Raw genomic sequence first — 20,222 nt, 5'->3', positions numbered from 1 at the left:
GCATCAGAAGGAGGATTGGGGGGGGTGGGGGGGGGTCTGATTTTCACTTAAAACCTTCATTCGGCTTTCGAACAAATGACTTAACAAAAAAACTGCATGTTTTGCAAAGGCAGAAAACACAGCGAGTAAACCAACAGCTGCTGGTTGAAGGAACAGACAGTTTATGCTTCAGATTTTGGATTTGATCTACATCATAATCATTCATTTTTGAAAACAGATAAATGCATTACCTACAGCATCAATGAGAAACGTCAGATTTCAACTTACAGGTGCAATTATATTATTTGAGCAACTTGAGCAGTATTGGCTATGCAAAGTAAAAAAATTGCAGGGTTTTTCAGGAAAGTAGAGGGCAATAAATCTGTGAAATACAAGACTGCATTTCCCACCTCCACCGCATCCCACACCGTTACCACCTCTTAAACCGGCATCTTCACCTTGTGGGGTGCAGTAAAAAAAAAACCCAGCATTTAACGACTTCTGAAAACAGTCCAACTCCAGCTGGGGTTAAGACATGTTATCAGGGCAGAATTAAAAGCTTTAATCTCCCTGAAGCGTATGCTTTAACTAAACATTGTAACTCAGAGTGCGGATATTCTTCATCTTGTCTGGTATTAAAATATCAATCTTTCAACCTTCTTTTCACAGTTGCAAGCACCCTATAGTTACGCATAAAGTATTTCCACAACAGGAGAACACAAACTATAGTCTTCCACCGAAAGGATCCTTTGTGGATACCCTCACACTCAAAGTTAGATTCTAGCTAAAAAAGAAAAATGAATTGAATTAAGGTTTGTATTTCTACTTACTCGTCCACTCCTCTTCAAAGCAATACAGAAAGTGAAAGCAAACCATGATAAGGGCATGTAGTGATATTAGAGCTATATACATCTGAAATATAGAACACAAGACATTTTTTCAGTAATTTAGTTAAATTTGAATTAAAGCTAGAAATTAGACATTGGTGCACAAAAATGAGTTGAGAGCAGAGCCCAGGTACAGTACTGTGTACTGAGGTGAGTACGGTATTTTTTAAATAAATTATTTAATTGTATTGCTTTTATAATTTGTATTTTATGTTGCAGGTTATTTCAGCTAGGCATGCTGCACATGTATAGCACAGAATTTCAACTTGTACGTTATTTTTTCCTGGGCAAGAAATGTCCAAATGAACCCTAACTCTGGCTTTAACATTGATTCCCACGTGAACCTACGATTCACTTAAAGTTGTTTCACTTAAAGTCGCGATTTTCAGGAATGCAACAACATTAAGTGAGGAATCACTGTAAAAGCACAAGTCCACAGAACAAAACTAAATGTCTCAAGTGATGCCACAAAATAAAGTTAGGGGCAGATAACTGAATAAAATGATGAAATAATTTTAGCGCAAATGAACTTGATCTTGAAAAACACATTTTCAATAGTCTGCAACAAGCTTTACAGGACTTGAGCATTGCTGAAAAAAAGACATGTTATCAAAGCTTTTGCTTTCTTCAGGATAAGCTTCCTGAAGTTTTTATTTAGTTGAAAAAGCTGCAAAGTGTGGACATGTTCCTTCTGTCTGCAAAGGATAGGGCCCTGTCTGTGAATACATGTGGCTTCTAGCATATATAAGTGAGCCACACTGCGAGCCCAACTGACAAGCTTGGGGAACAGTCATTCCCTGGTTCATTCCCCAGGGCAAAGCCTTGACCAGAGTCGACCTGCCCAGTTTGAAACTGAACAAAGCTGGGCAGTTAAGCGTTCCAAGCTGCATTCTCCAAGGCTTTGCCTCCACCAGAGTCCATTTGCCAACCAGTCAGCACACTTCTCATGCAGTATAAATTATTGTTCCTCTGTTACTGTTGGTAATTTCTTGCGAGATATCCTGATGAAAGCAAGACAAAACGCTTTGATGGTATGTCTCTTTTTTTCAACAATATGTAAGTTCTGTTTAACTGCTTACAACACAAGCAGCACTGGATTAGCCTGCATTGTCTTTACGTTGAAATGGGATCAAGGTTGAAGCAATACAGCACTGGTATAAAAAGTTAACTATACAAACATTACTGGATTATGTTTGTCAAACGTGAAATTTTCCATGCTCATATAGCATGAAACCAAGATTAGTACCCCAGTCATTACTATACTCTAACTTTCATTAAAAATACAATCTTTTTCAAAGCAGTATGAGTTCATTAAGTTGGCAATTAGGCTGTGAAGTTACACCAAGTATGATGACAGATTGCAGATTTCTGGCATTTGCAGTTATTTCTTTATCTAAATAAATGGCTGAAGAGATCAAATTGTTAATTAATTCCCACAGCCTTAATAATCAATATAGATGCTGGTGTTAGCATCAGGAGAATTGCAACCAAAAAATTGAAGGGAAGTTGGATTTCTGATTTTGTAACATCCGTGGCATTCAGGTACAATCCCGTGTATCTTCGGAGTTAACAGGAAATCTCGGACATTGACTGATGACCTTTCAATGCACTCATGGAGTTATCCAGGTATACAAAGTTATCCTGCTACATAGTTTATAGATCAATAAAAATTAAATCTGGCACCTTAGAGAGGGGGCACGTGCATAGTTTCAAGAGTTCTGTCCCTTCAGTGGTTACAATGCTGCATCATTACTAGTCACAACTGCACCAATTTTAAGTAGGAGAAATTCTCAAGGAAATTACTCAGTTTCTCCAATTGGTTCCTACACCTAGTTTAGTACAAATAAGGCAGATGGGGCCTTGCAGTATGTACATGCCCTCACCCAAAAGACAACTATTGTTTTTTTTACATTATTCATTCACAGGATGTGGGCTTCACTGGCTGGGCCAGCATTTATTGCCCATCCCTAGTTGTCCTTGAGAAGGTGGCGGTGAGCTGCCTTCTTGAACCACTGTAGTCCATGTGGTGTAGGTACACCTGCAGTGCTGTTAGGAAGGGAGTTCCAGGATTTTGACCCAGTGACAGTGAAGGAAAAGCAATAATAGATCTCCAAGTCAGGATGGTGATGTTTCCATGTATCTGCTGCCTTTGTCCTAGATGGTAGTGGTTGTGCGTTTGGAAGGTGCTGTCTAAAGAGCCTTGGTGAATTTCTGCAGTGCATCTTGTAGATGGTATACACTGCTGCTATTGTGCATTGACGGTGGAGGCAGTGAGCATGTGTGGATGTGGTGCCAATCAAACGGGCTGCTTTGTCCTCAAGTTTTTTTGAGTGCTGTGGGAGCTGCATTCATCTAGGCAAATGGGGATTATTCCATCACACTCCTGACTTGTGCCTTGTAGAGGGCGGACAGGCTTTGGGGAGTCAGGTGGCGAGTTACTCGCCGCAGGATTCCTAGCCTCTGACCTGCGCTTGTAGCCACAGTATTTATATGGCTTGCCCAGTTCAGTTTCTGGTCAATGGTAACCCCCAGGACGTCGATACTGGGGGATTCACTGATGATAAAGCCATTGAATGTCAAGGGGCAATGGTTAGGTTCTCTCTTGTTGGAGATGGTCATTGCCTGGCACTTTTGTGGCATGAATGTTACTTGCCACGTGTCAGCCCAAGCCTGGATATTGTCCAGGTCTTGCTGCATTTGGACATGGACTGCTTCAGTATCCGAAGAGTCATGAATGATGGTAATCATTGTGCAATCATGAGCGAATATCCCCTCTTCTGACCTTATGATGGAAGGAAGGTCATTGATGAAGCGGCTGAAGATGATTGAGCCTAGGATATTACCCTGAGGAATTCCAGCAGTGATGCCCTGGTTCTCATGAAAGATCACTGACCTGAAACAATGTTTCTCTCCACAGATGCTGCCTAACCTGCTGAGTTTTCCCAGCATTTTTTGCTTTAATTTCCGACTTCCAGCATCTGCTGTATTCTGCTTTTCTACTAGGATCCCATCCGTTAGCATGAAAAGCAGTAGAACAACTTCACAGCCCATGAAATGTGCGGTGCTGAATGTTTCATACCAATAGGAATCTTGGAGGGAAATGCATCCCTGCATTTGGTAGCCTGCACAACTGTGTATGTTAGTGCAGCTCAGGGTAGATGAAGCAACTTTGCAGAGTTCACAATGTTGTTATAATTTGCTGCTCAATCACTGAGCAAAGGTGGAATCTGGAACCGGTCCTTCCTTAACATAGGTTTATTCATAAAACCCAGAGAACACCTGCACAGACTCCTTTTTCCTCCCCCTACATGGGAGGGGACCAGTTCTTATATACTTAAGAATAACACCCCAACTTTTCCCCAGTTAGCAACAGCTGCTCTCACAACTAGAGCATGCACTTCAATATGATGAGATTGCAACCATCACATGCCATTAAAATTAGGAGGTAAAACCCAAACTCAGCACAGCCTATGTTTGAAGAACATTTTTGGCGGCTTTTAAGTATTGAAAACAGACACTATTAGCAGTACTTACTGTAAACAACACAAAGTACTTCTGGTTATTCTCTCCCACACAGTTGTTAACCCAGGGGCAGTGGTGGTCCATCTTTCGAATACATCTCTTGCATACACTAGAAGGCAATTTTGAACATTTGAAAGAACACCAGTCAATTATCAGAATTTCTTACAGCAACTACTCAATAGCCAATGTGTTATATCACCACTTTTCAACGCTAGTGTATTCCACCTCAAATAATTTTTTTATTTTTTTGCTCTCTTCCCCACATCTACACAAAAAATGGTGTTAAGGTCCATCTTCTAGAGGATATCCCAATTTATTGTTGATTCTCCTCATTCTTTTTCCTACATGCTCAGCTAGTGTTCACCAGATTAGGTGCTTCCAGATTGGTAGGCAGGCTGGGTTGCTCAAAACAAAACTGTTGTATCCTAAGCCATTGGCATGGCTTACTGACAGGAGGGAAAAGCCTAAAATAATAGGCTGTTGTTGGTGAGGGCTTGGGGGGAAAAAAAAAAATCTAAGTTTTGGTGTGCGCTCAGGTGCAACTAAATTTTGCAGACTTGAATCCTCTCCAATTATCTAGACTACTTTTGCTTCGAAGTATTTCAGTGACATGGGGGCCAGTTAGCTGGGTTTCTAACGTGTGCTTCAGAATAATGCCAACAGCATGGGTTCGATTCCTGTTCCAGCTGAGGTAAACTGGGACCTGCCTCCTTGCTCTACCCAGAGAGTGGAAGGCAATGGCAAAGCTACACTGATAAAAGAAATTGCCAAGAAAACAGGCCAGGATGAGGCATCAATAGACAATGAGCCTAGGACTTGCCTTCAAGGCAGAGCTCACATGAATGAATGAATCTCTGACATGCTCACTCCCTTTATCATTAAGGTTATTTGACACAATAATGTGTATGATATCCAAACCTCTATTTCCAAATTCTTTGTAGTGACTTTTCTAAGTCAAGGATCACAAAACAAATTAACTTTGGTGTCGAGCCAAATGAAAATAACACCACAGCAAAATGTTTTAAGGGTTTTCCTGAGCGCTATCACTTACAAAAAGACGAGCAATACATATTGCTAAGTTGATGAAACCAGATGTGGCACAGCTTCAGCAAATCTATTTTGTACAGGTCAGATGTTCTGCTTTACTCAACATCTTGATATTACTAGTGTTTCTTGAGAGGTTAAAAAAAATCTGGTCCTCATATATTTTGCTGTGTGAATTTAAAAAAGCAATTTTATCATTGCTCTGTAATAAGATCTTATGAAACTTGTTCCTCAGAAGTGTTGACCTTAAACTGACTCAAGCAATCTTATTCCACCCATTTCAAAATGCTAAACATACACAGAGTTTTTCATTTGAACACTAGAAGAGAAACTAATGTTTGGAGTTCAGCATTTTTCTGTTTCCAGATTAGGGAGTGTCCAATATATTACTCTATCACACAAAAGGGCAAGTAACCTTGTGTGATATGGTGACTGGTCTACAATTGTTTTTATGTTTGGTGCTGTGACTAAAGCTCACACCATTAACGAGTGGCCTATTTCTTGGCTGTGAATAATGGATTTGTAAAACTACAAGCATAAAAATAGAGCTCCAACAGTTCTAAATAGTTACAAGGAGGAGTTTTGGATCATGAAGAGGGGGAACAAACCAAAATTATTTGAACTTATCCTAACTTTCATCAAGCCTTAAGGACTTTTAATGCTACATTTGGTGTCATTTGTGTGCATCAGGTACATCAAATAAAGGTGAATTTCCTGAGCCTTCTTGTTTACTTCCTACCTTAGCAGAATATGTTGTATGCAATGATGAACCTAGGGAGACTGCAACGCTACAATGAGTAATTTTAATCAAGGATTTCTACTTTGAGGTTTTTTTTGTAACTGCTAAGTTTGAACACAAAAATGTAACCCTGAAAGGGGATTTAGAGAAGATTTGGTTTCACACTGTTTCTGAGGTCGTTACCTGCAATGGTGTGCTCTCTCTGGCTTGATGCTGCAGCACTTTGGGCATTTGTACACCACTTGGCCCGGCTTCAACTGTAAACTTTCAATGAATTCTTTAGTGGCATTTCCTTTTGGTACTGCACCCTGCCAAACAATGAATGTAGCACAACAGCAGATTAGCACAAGCAAACTGGTATTTTGCTGGATTCCAGCTTTGAACACTACAGTAATTCTCTATACAATGCTGTAATACTACAAGTGCTACAGCATATAGAACATCCAGAGAGTAAAATTGCTGCTGGCTGAAAACAGATTAAAGCCACTTACAAAATGAGCATGCCTCAAGACTTCAATGCATATAAAGCAAACCTAGAACATCACTTTCCTCCTCAACTGAAAGATTAATTTTTGAAAGAGTAGCATGCAGTATCTGTAAAACTGTATTAAGCTTCAAACTCCACAAGGCCTATGATCTAAAAGTCACAGTTGACATATTTAGGCTTTATCTCAAGGTTTCCATAGAGTTTCTCTCAAAGCTTATGCTCACAACAAACCAGAAGTTACCTCTTCCTGCCCAAATTAAGGGGGGGGCACGGGTGGGGGAGGGAAAAAATGGAACATAATATGCCATTTATCTTCCAAAATGCCTGCTGTACCTGTATCCTTTGTTTTTTGTACAAGCATACATGACTCTCTGAACATTAACAGATAAAAGTTCCACACTGTTTTAAAAACATATTCTGCTTTTCTATTCTTACTATCAAAGTGAATACCCTCACACTTCACCACATTACACTCCATTTGCCACATTGTTGTCCACAATGAGGACTTAAGAGAAACAGGATCATAGGTTCAGAGAACGTAATTTGCAGAACAGACAAAAATGGAAGGGAATCCAATAAGGGTCTGGGCCTTGCTAAACAGAACTGTCTGGGGACCAAAGCAAGGGATAGTATGCACATGAATTTATTTCAATGCCGGCAAAGGTTGTGGTTTAAAGTTTCAAAGAAGAGTCCTATCAGATTGTTCTTGTGCACTCGCTTTAAGCGATGTGTACATGGAAGCCTAAATCCCTTTACTCCTCCACATCATCTCCAGTCTCACCATTTAGAGAATATTCTGATTTGCCTTCCTTCCTTGACATTGAAGTGGATAATCTCTCACTTCCTAGCACTGAACTCCACTGGCTACAGTTTTGCCCATTCACTTACTTGGCCTAAGTCCTTTGCTACTTCCATGACACAATTTACCATCCTTCCTAAATTACTGTCATCTGCAAGATTGGATATTTAATTCTTCACTCTCTCACCTAAGTAATTGATATATTGCTTTGAGGGGTTTCACCAAGTGCTTTTGAAAGGGCCCCACTTAAGCACGCAATGAAAATGCACCATACACAGTAGTGCTGAACCCTACAATAATGAAGCAGTCTGTGTCTACATGCATCAAGGCCTGGACAACATTCTGGCTTCTGCTGATAAATGGCAAATAATATGCATGCCACACACAACGGGCCATGACCATGTGCAAGAGTTTCTGCATCTCCCCTTGATCACTATTGGCAATACCATCCCTGAATCCCCATCATCAATATCCTAAGGGCTACCATTAACCAGAAACTTAACTGGATCAGCCACAAGAATACTGTCAGAGACTAGATAGCCTTTGACGAGGGATTCGCCTCATGACTTCCCAGAGCTTTCCCATCATCTCCTCAAGTCAGGAGTGTGATGGAATGCTTTCCACTTGACTGGATGAATGCAATTGCAACAACACTCAAGAAACTTGACACCATCTGGGACAAAGCAGCCCACTTGATTGGCACTGCATCGATTAGCTTAAACATTCACTCCCTCCATCAGTGCACAGTGGCTGCAATTTGTGCCACCTACAAGATGCGCCGCAGCAATTCCCCAAAATTTCCGAGAGCAAAACCACAACTACTGCCTAAAAGGAGAAAATCAGCAGGTGCATGGAATTAGTCCACTGAGGAAATAATTGGCAAAAGCAGCAAAAATGAAATGAGAAAAAAACTTTTTCACACAGCAAGTGGTTAAGGTCTGGAATGCACGGTCTGAGAGTGTGTAGGAAGCCAGTTCAACATTCAAAGAGGATGAGATTGTTATCTGAGAAGGAGGAGGTGGGAGAACGGCACCAAGACTAAGTGAATTGCTCATTTGGAGACATAATGGGCCGAATGGCCACCTCCTGTGCTGTTAAAAATTCCATGATTCTGTGAACAATCACCACCAGCAGGTTTCTCTCCAAGTCACACTTCATCCTGACTTGGAAATATATCTCCATTCCTTCACTGTTGCTGGATCAAAATCTTGGAACTCCCTCCTTAACAGCACTGCGGGCATACCTACACCACAAGGACTGCAGTGGTTCGAGACAGCAGCTCACCACCACCTTCTCTAGGGCAATTCAGGATGGGCAGTAACTGCTGGCCTTGCCACATCCCATGAATGAACAAATAAAAAATTCAAAAAGGTCTCAGATACAATTCCTGATCTGGTGTTAAGTTGATAACCTAATTGCTGTTCAATAATACATATCAAGGAGCAAAGGAGCATGCATGGACACAAGGTGACAAGAGGATTATGTTCAACTGCTGTGTTACTGACTGAATAACTCATGGGATAAGGTGAAGAATGGTCACCTTGACAGCTGATAACCACTGAGAATGGTGGTTCTACATAATGGTCCCTACATAAAACACTGTTCACAAGAAAGGAAAATTAGCGGCGGTAGCAGAAAGTGTAAATAAATGTGAGGAGTTGGTAGAGTGGGGGAAGAGGGGAAAAAGTCAGATATTGCTTGCAAAAAAATTAAGCTCTCTTAAATCAGTTTGAGGCAGATGCGATCTAGTAAGAAAATACCAATTTTAGAAGGTGTACTGAGTAGTCTTTATTGATTCCAAAATATCAATTTATCTAGTAACTTCAAATTAAATAAACTAGTAGAGGCGGCACTTTATGCTCAAAAAATTCAGAAGAAACTGTTTTCTTGTATTGTACCTGGTTTTAAGTAAATGTTGGATAAACTGCCTGCTTACTCTGCACTGAATGCAGCAGCCTTTTTAAAAAAATGGATAGAACAGCTAAATGTCACATTGTCAGTCTCCTATACTCAAGACTTCCAAAAGCAATATGCTGTTGGCCTAGATACTGTAGCTACGCTTTGCTTGAATAATAATCACTGTCACGGATTCAAACCCTGTGGAGTGCTGTATTCAGCAGCTCCACAAAAGCCATAGTTATTATTTAACAGAGTTCCAATATTCCAAATGACTCTTTACACAAAGAATCTTGTTTATCTGGTTATCAGATTGTTGAAATGCCATAGCCTGATAAACTACGAATGGTCAAAGGGAAATGAGATGATTCTCTTGCAACTGTTGGGATATATGTGAGAATCAAGCAGAACTGCAAGGTGGACATGCAACAGACTTTAGCGCGAGTAACTGTGGCCATTCTTAAGCTTTGCCTCTTCCTGGCCCTGCTACCATTTTACCTCAGCAGCCTTCAACTGCTGGACTCTCAGCTAACTTTATTGAAAGCTGCACAGATACAGCAACAGACAAAGTGCTAAAAATAAGCCTGGATATGATCTAATGATCCTTAGGATCCTCTTATGACCTAGGCAACCCAGTTTGAAAATTAATACTTTCTAATTATCCCTAATGGGATGGCCTGGGTCTAAAAACAATTGCCATAACCCTCAAGGTTAGCCAATTTGAATTTAATCCCTTTCCAAAAGTTTTTCATCCTTTAATAGCCCAAGCTTCTCTAATTTACAATGTTGACAGCTACAACTGCATATACTAATGAAATTGCAAAATATATTTACAGGTATAATTTATAAACTTGCATACTTTAAATTATATAAGTCACGTTGACTATAACTTTAATCATGTTTGTCCACTCTAATTACCCAACAAGCATGAGACCATGAGGAAAGTGACACATTTCAATAACTATAGGCCACCATTTGCAGAGTTAAGCAACTGACTTACGAGGGGCACAAATTGCTTTATATCACACCTACTGGGGGTAGAATGCCATTTATGTGAAATTGCTGAGATGACAAAGTGGTGTTCACAGGAGTTAAGACATCTTAAGTTATCTGCAAAACTCAAATTTAACATGCAAATCACGACCAAAGCTTCTCATACATGCCATAAGCACAGAGTGGGTTTACCCTTAGCTGTGTTATATAAACATTTGTCAGTCAGGGGGGTTAACCCCTAGCAATGTTGATAAACTCCCAGGAACTTTAAAATTGATGTGCTGAATGGAAAACAACATTGTGATGATGCATTACACAGGTCAACATCAATAACTGCTCTCTATATGGAGTTCTTGATGTCAGTCAAGCCATCAGTTGTGGCAGGTTTGGGGGCAGGGAGAGGTGTGACAGCAGCTGCTTAAAAGGAGTCATCTTACTCTCAGATTCAGCAAGAGAAGGTTGGCAACAGCATTGGTGACCTGGGAGAAGGATATGGATGGTGGCTGGGAAGAGAGAAAGTTAATACATAATGTTGTCAAAAGAAAAGATACAAAATAGTTAAACCACAAATCCCCAAGAAGCATTATTTCCTGTTATTTTGGCATACAGAACAGATAAATAAAGTGAATCAACAGCATAAAAATGTTGCCTCAGACTTTACCCAGCTCCCAGGAGATCCTTTAAAATCTCTTTGTTCTTAGCTGTTTCCTATCAATCACACAGCCATCTCAGAACACTTTTTCATATGATAAATCCCCAGTGTTATAGCCATTTACAAATCGAACACAATTCCTTTCTATAGTGAAGCAACCAAAGAACGACTATCACTAGCTTCTTGTTGTCCATTTGTTCTTCTCTTCTAAAGACGCAGATACCCTTATTGGGTTCTGTTTCCACAGGAGCTGAGCACCCTCTGGTATGAGGTTGTTACATGTGAGTGACCCTTAAAACCATGCGTTTTGACAGCACCTTTAACAAATGAGGACAAGCAAGCCATTCACCCAGATAGAGGGGAGGCTGATGGGAGGGGATGGTGGGGAGGGAAGGAGACAAAAGGAGAAATATAAGACAGGTCCATTTGTGACACATTCAAAATCGGTACAGGCCATGGATTAGCCTTCAGAAATAGGGCCAATAGCCAGCTTCCCTCCAGGATAAGAGCGAGATAGATAGGTTCTTGATTGGTTATGGGGAGGAGGCGGGAGAATGGGGTTGAGAAACTTATTAGCCATGATTGAATGACGGAGCAGACTCGATGGGCCGAATGGCCTAATTTCTGCTCTTATGAACTTATGGTCTCATAACCCAGTGACCCCAAGGCCAACTGGCAACATTTTCATCTCGGCCCCAAATGAGATCAGTTAATTTGCAGAGATTATGGAACAAACTGGAGACTTTCCTACACAGCTCAGCTGAGGCTCATTTGACACTGGGGAAGATACCCTTTCACTAACGTTGCAGCAGTACAGATCCATAATAGAAAGAAAAATCGCCAATATGCTTTCTCCAACTTAACTAGGCACTTCACTTTGCTGAATTTTATCATCCCTGTGGTTGCTTATCTCTTCCAGTTAGAATACATCTTTATAATGGCTACTGTTAAGAGACTGCATAATAAATAATATTTACTCACACAAAGACTTATCCCTCAGTCAAATGGAAAAACCTGCTAGTTTAAAGGAGCATCACAGCTTCAGTCTGCAAGAACTGTCAGCAAGAACTGTAACAGATACATTACTTAAATAAATATTGAAAAACCAATATTTGAATTTTGTTTGCATGCAATTTAACAGGCACTGTAATCTTTGGAGGGGCACGAGATTTCTCAGATAAAATATGACAAACACAAACTGAGCGGCAATTATACCACAGATTTCTAAACAGCAGAGATCAGTGAAGTAATCTTACATCTCATGAAAGGATGGGAATGAAATAATCTCTCTACAAATCTAGGTTTCTGATCTTCGAAACAGTTCTTACCACAAACCCTGTACCCTTGCCATTGATTCCATTCCTGACTCACTTGCACCCACTGCTTCCTACTCAACTCCAAGGTGAGCATTTGGCTCCATATCTCCTCTAACTCAGACTTTGACATCCCTGTCTCAGCCCATCTGCTGTTAAAACCCTCATCCATGCCCTTGTCAACAGCAGGCATGACTGCTTCAACATTCTCCACCCTCCATAAACTTCAGCTCAGCCTAAACTCTGCTACCGAGAACAACTTGCCCATCACCCCTAAGCTTGGTGACCTACTCCCTCAGCACCTCCAATTTAAAACTTCCATTCTTATGTTTAATTCCTTTCATGACCTTGCACCTTTCTACCCCTCAGCTTTCTCCAGCCTAAATATTCTCAAACACTCTTTGCTCTCTGGCTTCAGCCTCAAGTGCATTTCATCCCCCACAATTGCCGCTTCATGGGCAACTCAGTGCAATCCCCATCTTATACCACTTTGCTGCTTCACCTCATCTCCTCCTTTAAACATCCTGAAATTCTACCTCTTTGGCCATACCTTCCTAATACCTCCTGGCTTGGCTCAGCACCCATTTTAGTCTGATTGTGTCTGCAAGATGTCAAGGGCATTTTTCTACACTGAAGAAACAAACGCATGCTGTATTTGTTGGTAAACATTGATGCAGCTGGGATAAATACTTGCACAATGCTTATTGATGAGCTTTGATATCATTGGATTTAACCTGGTTATGGAAAAGGATAAAGAACAATCAATGGAAGATGGAGGACTGACTCCAGATGAGTTGAAAAGGGATCCAGCCCAGGTAGATTGTAAACCAACACTGGCAGGCAAAACAGCAAAGGAGCAACGGAAGGCCTTCAAGATAATTCAGGTACAGAGATAAAAGTAGTTATGCTAAAGTTTCACTGGTTAGGCCTTGACTGGAGTAGTGTGTCCAATTCTGGACTCTATACTTTAGAATGTCAAAGCCTTGGAGAGAGGATGCAGAGGTGGTTTACGAGAATGATATCGGGATGAAAGACTTCAGTTATGTGGGCAGAAGAACTGCAACTGTTCGCCTTAGCGCAGAGAATGATTAAGAGAGTGGTGGGAGTGGGGGATTGAATACAGGAATTCAAAATTATGAAGGATTTTGATAGTTTAGATAGGGAGAAACTGTTCCCACTAGGAGGGTCAAGAACCAGAGGACACAGAGTTAAAGCGATTGGTCAAAGAACCAGAGGGGACAGGAGGGGAAATATTTTTATGCATGATCAGGAATACGCTGCCTGACAGGATAGTGGAATCAGATTCGAATCCTCCAAAAGAGAATGGGAGGGATATTTGAAAAAGAAAAAAACTGCAGGGTGATTGAGAAAGAGCAGGGAAGGGAGGCTAACTGGGCCACTCTTTCAAAAAGTTAGCATACACAATGGGCTGAATGGTCTCTTGTGCTGTATCATTCTATGACCATGTAAAAGGTTTGTTTGGATACCATGTCAGGCACCCAGTTAAGAGGTTTCTATTCTTTCCCTGTATATTTTCTTCTCTCTCTTCCTGAAGGCACTGACTCTTGCTGCTGTACTTTTTCCCAGAGATACAGACAGTTCACTGGTTCCCTTGCCCAGGAAGAGAGGCAGCAGCCTACTTGATAATGGATATCATCATGAATGAATAACCGAGTTCCAGTCAGGTCTCACCCAGATGCATTCCTGAGCAGTGGTCTTGCATAGAGATCAGGATCAGCCACAGAACCAGCTGATTTTCATCCCCCCTCCTCTGTGCTCCAAGGATATGAAGTCAAACATAGCGAGCCATGCCCCAAGTTAGCCAACAGCACCAACCAGAAATTGTGCCAGTGGTTTTCTGGTCTGTATGACTCAGTACCACACAATGTGGCATATTTTGCTACAAAGCCAGAAACAAGAGAGAATCTAACAAGACCTCCAACAGGAGAGAATTCAACCATCGTCTCCTGACATTCAATGGCACTAGCATCGCTGAATCCCACACTAACATCCTGGGGGTTACCATTGAACAGAAGCTGAACTGGACTAGCCATATAAATACTGTGGCTACAAGAGCAGGTCAGAGGCTGGGAATCCTGTGGCGAGTAACTCACCTCCTGATTCCCCAAAGCCCTGTCCACCATCTACAAGACACAGGTCAGGAGTGTGATGGAACACTCCCCACTTGCCTGGATGAGTGCAGCTCCAACAACAAACAAGAAGCTTGACACCATCCAGGACAAAGCAGCCCACTTGATTGGCATTCCATTCATAAACATTCACTCCCTCCACCATCGATGCACAGTAGCAGCAGTGTGTACCATCTACAAGATGCACTACAGGAACTCACCAGGTTCCTTAGACAGCACCTTCCAAATCCATGACGGCTACCATCTAGAAGGACAAGGGCAACAGATAAATGGGAACACCACCACCTGGAAATTCCCCTCCAAGCCACTCACTATGCTGACTTGGAAATATATTGCCATTCCTTTCGTGGGTCAAAATCCTGGCCTCCCTTGTACACAAAATACACAACATGGACTGCAGCGGTTCAAGAAGGCAGCTCACCACCACCTTCTCAAGGGCAATTAGAGATGGGCAATAAATGCTGGCCTAGCCAGCGACGCCCACATCCCATGAATAAATAAAAAGCAATGGCTAGTCGAGATTTGCTCTGTACACCAATTTAGTCGACCAGCTTCTCACATACTCTTAATGGTTATGGGATCAAACTGACAACAGTCAGAGATTAAAATAGCACCGGATATACGCAATTATTTTCTTGACATTAATGAAGATAATTAAAAAGAGTGACTTACAGGATCTGTCAGCATTGCTCGAGAGTGAGAAGCCAAAGCAAGGAAAGCCAGTGTATTGAAGATAATCCCATTAATGATACTGTACAACAAGTCTTTTGCTGGGATGAGCATTACAAAAATAACCACAAACTCTGCGTAGAAAATCAGCATCCAGGTTACTATGGCGCAGGCCAAACCACAGCCATCTTTGATGAACCAGATCCTATCCATGGAGTTGTCGCTGGAAGGTGGCAGACACTGGTCCGCTTGCAGGTACTCAGCTCGCCGTTCAATATCCCTGTTTCGACTAGATGATAACATGATGTAATATGTTGCCCATAATTAAACCTGTTCAAGCAGAAAAGAAGAAAGCACCTTCAATTTTCTTTTTGCCACAGCCTTTAAAAAGACATGCAACTCAAATACTGGATCCCCATAGGTTCCCGACAATACCTTAGTGTAAACATCAACGGTTGCCAAATTGCATTGAGTGAATGTTGCCCATTGTTCTAGGATTTTTTTTTCTATAAAAAATACAATGCAACCCAATTTGAGATAGGAAACATGTTCACTCACCCAATATGTACATTGGAGAACTAACACAATTACATCAGAAAGAATAAGGGCAGCAATAAAATTAAACTCCTTGGACGAGGGGCTTATAGACTAGAGAAACCAGGATTGTTCGCCCAAGAGCAGAAAAGGGCTGTAGGAAATTTAACAGAGGCCATGAAGGGATTTGATACCAATTAAGGAATAACTGCTTCCAGGGCAGCAGGGTCAGTAATTGGTTAAAAAAGTCTAGGAAGTACATTAGAAGAAAGCTTTTTCAGATAGCGAGTTAATAGGATCCGGAATGCACTACCTGAAAGGGTGGGGCAAGCAGAGTCAACAGTAACTTGCAAAAGGAACCACACAGATACTTGAAAAGGAGAAACGTGCAGGGCTAGGCGGGGCGTAGGTCTAATTGAATTGTTCCTTCAAAGCCAGTACAGGCACGATGGACCAAATGGGCTCTTTCTGTGCTGTATAATTGTGATCAAGAGCAGTGAAATTCTCCAAATTGACCACTGACATTATAATATGGTTCGAGATCAACAGCAGAGTTTGTATTTTTGTTCCAATGTAATTTTCTTTGCAGCTTTACTCTCTTCAGGCCGTGCATTGCTCTTTAATTGAAGAGCACGCAATCATGATATAGAACCTTTAGACTTGTCCAAGCTTAAAAAAAATGACAATGATGCTGATATTTAAAACTAATTGCAGCATTTCACTCTACTATCATATATGAAGTTTCCCTTCCTATTACAGGGCATTTTACTTTCCTGAATAAACCAGCACCTCATCAGGCTAGAACATTCCCAATCAATACTGTAGGTATTATAACCCCTTTCTCAAATCATTGCTTCTTCAAGTTTCAAAACTTAAACGGATTAATAAGGGTTTGTCCAAGACAGTACATAAGCTCAATATTTATATTTAAACATTGTCTACAGTACGTCACTAAGCTGTCAAACAAAGATCAACAAGACAGAGTAGATGCTCCTTTGTGTGTGCAATGCAAAAGCATTCTGCACATTTTTCATAACTATGTTAAAAGTTGCACCGTTTCTTTTTCAGTTTACACAGTTACTTTTTCCAAGGAAAAATATTCCATCTACATAAGTCCACATTTTGCCCCAGAAACACCTGCTATTAACCAAATGGGCCCAGAATTCTAAGCCTAAAATGCAAACCCCAGTTCAAACTTCAAACATCAGTGTTGCTCCTCAAAAAACGTGGGCAGGCAATGTTTAAAAATGGTTTAAAGTGTTCACTTGCTTTGTAAGAACAGTTCAATCTAAGGTAGTCATCCAATATTTATAGTTGAAATATTAAAAGGTAAATTGTGACCTATCATTAATTTACAGATAAGCATTTTACAGAGGCCTACGTAAACCAGCTGTGTGGTGCAGGTGTTGAAAATTCCTAGAACAGATTGGAGCCCAGACTGCAATACAAAATATCAGCACTGATCCCAAGTGTATGAAGCAATACAGGGCAAGCAGGTTAAATGCTTAGCATTAATAGACAGTTTTAGCTGGGTCATTATACAGTGGGGACAAGTACATCCAATGTGTGGTCTTACACATAACTGCATTGAAATTGCCAGACCAGTTTTTTTCTTCAGATTTCAATTAGCCAATACAGATGAGAAGTACAAACAGCCAAACTACATCAAGGCAATTTACATTCTCCAATCTTGTATATGGTAAATATAAAATTACAAATATCAGTTTACATTACAAGAGTAGTGACATCTTGTAACTTATGCACTGAAGGAACAATTACCTCCCAAAATTTAAGATTTAAAATGAAACTGAGGTTACACCTCCCTCTCAGATTGTGATTTGTATGACTTATAACATAAAAGGAAAAACTAAAACCCAACTATTAGATTTAGCAATCAAACTCAAATTCAATGTTGCAGGAACAAAACAGTAGTCGTCATAATGAAATTAATCAGTTAATGAGTACTTTCACAGTATTGGTATACAACAATGTGACAAAGATGATCAAAACTTAAATTCATTAAAACAGGCAAGGGTGTTATTGAGTTCTTCAACAACTTCATTGTAACAGCAAGAGATAGGGAGAGAGCACAGTGCTGGATTTACCATCATTAAAAACAAATCTCTATAAATTGACCTCAAAATTTACAAATACAATGTTAGATTTATACAACAAATGTTTGTGACATGCCGGGCACCGCGCAAAATATTATGAAATGAACTGAACTTTCCATTTTAATTATCCAAATGGGAAGGTTTGACAAATGATTACTAAACACAACTTCAAAAGGGAAATATACAGGAATGATCAGGGATTCGCTTTCATTTCTGATGAATCCTGATAATGGTTGTTACACACTAGGACACCAGCTGCAGCAACCGTTACCATGGTTTTGTTAGTCTTGTATCTTGTCAGTCCTTTGTGACATATCCATATCTTTTTTTCCAAGGTATTGGCTACACTCTAGTCACTCTGCTTTCCTATCAGATTGTTTGTTCCAACCGCATTCTAATGAATTACTTTTAACTACACTGAAGTTCGTGTTTAAATGTCACATATTGGTGTCCATCTTTGATGGAAACTACAGTGCAATTGAATCATCACAAAGAGAAAACACCACTAACAAAAATAAAATTTCAGCGGATGCTGAAAATCTGAAATAACAATGAAGAAAAATGCTGCAATTACTCAGCAGGTCGGGCAGCATCCGTGGAGAAAGAAACTGAGTTAATCATGAAGGGTCATCAACTCCTAAATGTTAACTCTGTTCCTCTCTCCACAAATGCTGTCTGACGTGCTGAGCACTTTTTTTTGTTCTGTCAAAGAGAATATTACTTTGACGTGCACAATGTCATCTCCATCATGTATATTTGATCAAAGGAGAACACAGCTTTAAAGTTCTTTACTCCAACATTCGCACCAGGTCAATTTTAAACTTAAGCAATAGAATCTCTCCATTATTGAAAAAATATATGTATGTTTGTGTGTGTGTGTGTGTGTATATATATATATATATATACACACACACACACACACACACACACACACACACACACACATATATATATATATATATATATATATATATATAGTGTACACTGCAACCATTATGGTTCATTCCAGAAAGTTACCACCAACAGCAGAATACAAAACAAACACTAATAAAACAGGTGTGGTGAGCTCCACTCAGTGGAATTTAAGGTTTAATAAAACTCGTTAGTCTAATAGGTTTAAGGGGTTTAAGGTCTTAAATGAGCCCGTTGAAGATATTGAGGAGCGAAGACACTCACCAGTTAAACTTTTGCGTCTTCTCGGGCCTATCCTATCCTCCCTCGCCCCTCCACATACACACAACAACAAGCGAAGCCAGGGTCCCTCAGTCAGACACAGGGGAGCCGCCACCGCTCCTCAGGCGGCTCGGAGCCTCAGGCCGCATGAAGACCGAGGCCCGGCCTCCCCTCCGGGGGGCTTGGCAGCAAACCCCGAACCCGGGGAGACACCCACACCCCCTCAATCTCTGCTTCCCCCGATGTCCCTCAGCTTCCCACCCGACAGGAGCGGGAGCCACTGCGGCACCGCCCGTTACCCTGGACGCTGAAAGGAGGGAGGGGAAACAGGAAGCGGAAATGGCGGGAGGGAGAGAAAGAGAGAGAGAGAAGATGCGGGGAGGGCGGGGGCGGAACCGGAACTGACGTAGATTTCGGTCCTCCGTAACGTCAGAAACGGTCACCAGGCGCCTCAACCGCAACAACATCCGTTTAGCCAGGCGGCGTTATAATTCACTTTAAGCACATTTACCGGCGGATGCAGGGGGTGGCGATCCCATCAGCCTGCGCTTATTTAAATTGTTTCCTGCTGGGAAGGATGACTGTGGGCCGGTGCATGACGTCAAGCGCTTTCGGTAGGAACTGCGCATGCGGATGGGGTGGTGGTGACGTCACATGTGGGTCGCAGGGTAATGACGTAGTTGGAAGATGGCCACCGTGGTGCTGAGTGAGGCGGAGAAAGTCTATGTGATGCACGGAGTGCAGGTAGGAGCTCGCCCAATTCACCTGAACTCCAGGCCAGCTCGACTCAGCGACCTGCTGAAGCTGGAGCGCCATCGACTCGAACCTCCCGCCCACACTTAGCAAAAACTTGTATTTATATGGCGCCTATCATGTAGCGAAATATCCAATGGCGCTTCAGAGTGTTATTGTTAGGTCGGTAGGTAGGTAAGTAACTAGCCTAGTCCACGAGGAACCCACTCTTATTAGAGAGAAAATTGTTATATATAGTCTGAGAGGCACCACTCCACATCAAGCATGGGGCAGAGCGAGGAGGCAGATTCCAAGTTTAGTTCAGCTGGAAGGGGAATTGAACCCTTGCTGTTGACATTATTCTGAACCACACCCTAGCCATCTAGCCAACTGACCTAAGTGGCCCCTGTTGTTGTTATGTCATTCCATAATGATTTGGGATCTGTATTGTTTTTTGTGCATGTCTTATCCATAATGCCATGTTGCACACTCCTGCACAGTTATGGTTCTGACACACCTGGATGTGTGCGGCTATACAC

The 20,222-nt window shown here is 41.3% G+C and overlaps 2 protein-coding genes across 4 annotated transcripts in view; one reads left to right on the top strand and one right to left on the bottom strand.

Moving 5' to 3' along the window:
* Nucleotides 1–19,319, bottom strand: part of zdhhc3a (zinc finger DHHC-type palmitoyltransferase 3a) — a 51,543-nt gene extending 32,224 nt beyond the window's left edge. For 2 of the 3 annotated variants that reach the window (XM_041183660.1, XM_041183659.1), the window contains exons 1-5: nt 18,955–19,319; nt 15,134–15,460; nt 6,355–6,479; nt 4,401–4,497; nt 810–891 (exon numbers count right to left, since the gene is read on the bottom strand). In XM_041183660.1, coding sequence (XP_041039594.1) covers nt 810–891; nt 4,401–4,497; nt 6,355–6,479; nt 15,134–15,433 — 604 coding nt within the window. In that variant the 5' untranslated portion in view covers nt 15,434–15,460; nt 18,955–19,319. The remainder of the gene's footprint in view (nt 1–809; nt 892–4,400; nt 4,498–6,354; nt 6,480–15,133; nt 15,461–18,954) is intronic. The other variant, XM_041183661.1, reaches the window with a different exon arrangement.
* Nucleotides 19,320–19,594: 275 nt separating this feature from the next.
* The window catches only part of exosc7 (exosome component 7), a 36,174-nt gene continuing 35,546 nt past the window's right edge, over nt 19,595–20,222 (top strand). Inside the window, exon 1 of the mRNA XM_041184840.1 lies at nt 19,595–19,695. Within this exon, the coding sequence (XP_041040774.1) occupies nt 19,639–19,695 (57 nt within the window). The 5' untranslated portion in view covers nt 19,595–19,638. The remainder of the gene's footprint in view (nt 19,696–20,222) is intronic.

The sequence above is a fragment of the Carcharodon carcharias genome, chromosome 3 (genome assembly GCF_017639515.1).
Source record: "Carcharodon carcharias isolate sCarCar2 chromosome 3, sCarCar2.pri, whole genome shotgun sequence".
NCBI lineage: Eukaryota > Metazoa > Chordata > Chondrichthyes > Lamniformes > Lamnidae > Carcharodon > Carcharodon carcharias.
The sequence above is the reverse complement of the archived record's forward strand: the minus strand, read 5'-3'. Positions and strand labels throughout refer to the sequence as shown.